General features: G+C 21.8%; 1 protein-coding gene across 1 annotated transcript; it reads left to right on the forward strand.

Moving 5' to 3' along the window:
• Window positions 1-1,046: 1,046 nt before the first annotated feature.
• LOC131619801 (uncharacterized) lies at window positions 1,047-1,729 on the forward strand. Its single transcript, XM_058890859.1, has 2 exons — window positions 1,047-1,237; window positions 1,432-1,729. Exons 1-2 carry the CDS (start codon window positions 1,047-1,049, stop codon window positions 1,646-1,648), a joined length of 408 nt encoding a protein of 135 aa, XP_058746842.1. The 3' UTR covers window positions 1,649-1,729.
• Window positions 1,730-3,787: the final 2,058 nt, after the last annotated feature.

Consider the following 3,787-nt stretch of genomic DNA (forward strand, 5'->3'; position numbering starts at 1 on the left):
CTTTCACATTTTATATAAATAAACTTTTATCTCTTTCTTACTTCCCCCCAAGTGAATAATATAGCGATCACTCAATTAACACACAATTATTTTACAATAGACTTAAAAAAAATTTAACGGCCAATCAAAGTCAAAATTTGAATACCCACTTTTAAGATCTTTAAATATTATAACAAGCTTATGTCAATACGAGATTTTTTTTTTTTTTATAAACGTCAATACGAGATATTTTAAAATAAATGACTTAATATTTTGAAATTAATTCTTCCTACTTTTCTTTATTACACAACCATCTTTCCCTTTTAACAAAAATACCAATTAAAAGTTCTAGAGAATATATATATATATATATATATATATATATATATATATATATATATATATATATATATATATATATATATATATATATATATATATATATATATATATATATATATTTTTAAATTTAATTTAATTATTATATATTAGTATATATATTTCTTTATTATTAATATATTCATAAATATCATATTATTACCATTATTATTATTATTACAATATTTCCAAAATTAATAAAAGCATTGTTCTTGAAAAAAATTATAATTTTTGCTTGTTGTACAAATCTGATATATTTTCAAGGCAGATTTATATTTTTAAGGTTGATATATTTTTTCTTAATTAGGAGGACTATTTAAAACGACAAAACTCTTCTTAAAAAAACTAACATTTTATATTTTTAAGATTGAATTTAAGATTTATATTTTCGAGGCTGATTTTGAGATTTAATACTACTGCATTGTCTTAAATGGATTCAAATATTATAATTGATCCTTGTCATTTCATCCTAAATATTATGTCCTTAGATTCATTGTTTCTTGTCTTAAAAAACTCATTTAAATATAATTAAAAAATATATTATTTTCATCTATAAAATGTTTCTTGTCTTAAAAAAACTCATTTGAATATAATTAAAAAATATATTATTTTCATCTATAAAAATGACCCCCACTCTTTATTCATCTTCAATTTTTCTCCTCCAATATTCTCCCTAACTCTAATTCATAATGGATTCTACAAACCCAAATGATGAAGCCACTAGTTCAACTCCTCCAACACAAATCAAAAACACATTCAAGCTAAATCCAAATGCACAAGAGTGGACTCGAGTAAAGCAAGAGGATAGGTGCCTCTTCCTAACATTTTCAAATAGTAACACATCAACCACAAGAGGAGATATACATGCCTACTTTAACAAGTATGTTCCTTTTTTTTTCCTCTCAATTTGGATAAATTTACTATTCTATATATCTTGATTAAAAATTTACCTTATACTAATTGTGCATATGTTTGAGTTTAATTTCATGTAACCCTAGCAATTAACAAAGCCAATTAAATTCACCACTTTGATTTAATTGTGCATATATGTGATTTCTTTTGATTTTTTTCCAGTATATTTGGTGATTGTGTGCAATCAATTTCGAGGTTTGGAGGTCAAGATTCACCACTTTGTGCTAAAGTGCTTTTCAAGTTTTCAATTATACCAATGATGGTTTTGAACAATTCCAATGAAGTTTATATACAAATTAATGGCCAATCAGTATTGTGCAAAAAGTATGATCCAAAGAAGAAACAACACCATCAAAGGTCGATCCAGAATATGGAATAAACATTTAAGAAAAAAAATAAAGAAGGAAAAATAATTAATAACTATGACAATAATGAGAATTATAAAATTGTTCTCTATATATACAAGGGTTCGATCTAACTAGTTATATAAATCTTTTATTTATATTTGATATATAGATCTTGTCTAAATATTTTAATATTGTGATGTTCTTATATTTGTATTTCATACTTTTCTTTCCGGGAGTTTTGAATTGGAATATCTCTTTTAATTATATTCCTATTTAGCAATTAATTTATTTGTGCCTTTAATTTTATTCAAATTTACATTATTTTTTATGAAAAAAAAATTGCATATATCTTTTTTAATTATGCATTTATTATTCATTTTCTTCTTCTTTTTTTTTTTGCCTAAACACAACAATTTATTTTAAAAAAACCGAAAAAATAAAAAATTATAATATAAATCAAATAATGAAAGAAAACCTGTTAAAAGAAATCTTCAAATTAGTTTTCTACCATTAAATTAGTATTATGAAATTTGTGTTTCTTCTTTACTTTGTATGTCTTTGTTTTAGAAATCATTTATGTAAAAAAAAGAAGAAAAAAAACTCTTCACTTGTAGTAGAATCATTCTACAAAAAGTTTTTTTAATAAAAAATAAATTAAATAAGAGATTTTTTTAAATAAGATTATAATATATTTCAGAAGAAGATTGATAAATAATGAATGCTTAAAAGAAATAAATAGTAAAAAACAAAAAGAAACAACCAACATAAAGATATATAAAGATATACAACTAACTAAAGCCTCGCCAGGTCAACTAAAATATAATAAAATATAAGAATTCTTTACTATAATTTTTGAATAAATTATAGTCTGTTCAATAAAAAAATATGTATAATACTTTATACTATTTTAATATAAATAATATTTTGTGACATCATTTAATTTAAAGTCATAATTTATTAAATCAAATTTTTTTTATGACTTTCAATATCAATGATGACTAATTTTGATCAATTTATTTCTAGTTTTAAAATATAAAATTCAACTACAAAAAGTTTTTGTATTGAATTTAGTCAGTAATGTCAAAGAAAATTATTTAATATTGTATTGTATTTTTATTGTTTCACATATTTTAAACTTATATATACAATACAAAAACTTGTTGAAATGAAAAAAAAAAACAAAAGAAATTTTAATTATTATATTCGATGTCACTATTTCAAATATATCCCTATTTTTTTTGTACGTTTTTATATTCTTAATTGTTTCCAAAACAAAAAGTAGAGTTAAAATTAAAAATAGAGTAAATTTTAGATGCATTCAAATATTTTTCTTAAATGCTGAGCTTTTTGTAAAGTTGCTTTTATATATATATATATATATATATATATATATATATATATATATATATATATATATATATATATATATATATATATATATATATATATATATATATAAAAATAAGAATTATTCGACAAAGGTTAAATCAAAACTAGGGTTAATATTACTTTACCCCCTGTCATATAAGCGAGATTCGGTTTACCCCCTCTAAAAAAAAACTTATTCGACAAACCTTGCAAAATAAAGATTCCATCAAATTTGACCCTGATTAGTTTTTTTGGCCAAGATTCTTAGAATCTTGCCTACGTGGCATTTTTTGTAGTGCTGACTGTACAGCACATTGCTTATGTGGCACAGTCAGCACTGCCACGTGGAATTTATTTTTTTTTGGAAAAATTTTTTTATTAATTTTTTTTTATTAATTTTGTTGATTTTTTTTTAAAAAAAATTAATATTTTTTTTACGTTTTTATTATATATAAATTATAAAAAAATTGAAAAAGAATTATAAAAAATTGGAAAAATTAAAAATAATTTACGTTTTTATTAATTTTTTTCCAAAATTGTTTTACTGTTTTTTTTTTTTTAAATTTATTTTTATTATATATAAATTCGCAGGTATTTTCAAATCCCTAGGTAAATCCACAGGTAATGTCAAATTCGCAGGTAAATCCGCATGTATTTTTAAAGGTAAATCCGCAGGTAATTTTAAATTCATAGTTAAATCCGCAGGTATTGTCAAATCCGTAGGTAAATCCGCAGGTATTGTCAAATTCGTAGGTAAATCCGCAGGTAAATTCGCAGGTATTGTCAAATTCGTAGGTAAATCC

The sequence above is a fragment of the Vicia villosa genome, linkage group LG7 (genome assembly GCF_029867415.1).
Source record: "Vicia villosa cultivar HV-30 ecotype Madison, WI linkage group LG7, Vvil1.0, whole genome shotgun sequence".
Classification (NCBI taxonomy): domain Eukaryota; kingdom Viridiplantae; phylum Streptophyta; class Magnoliopsida; order Fabales; family Fabaceae; genus Vicia; species Vicia villosa.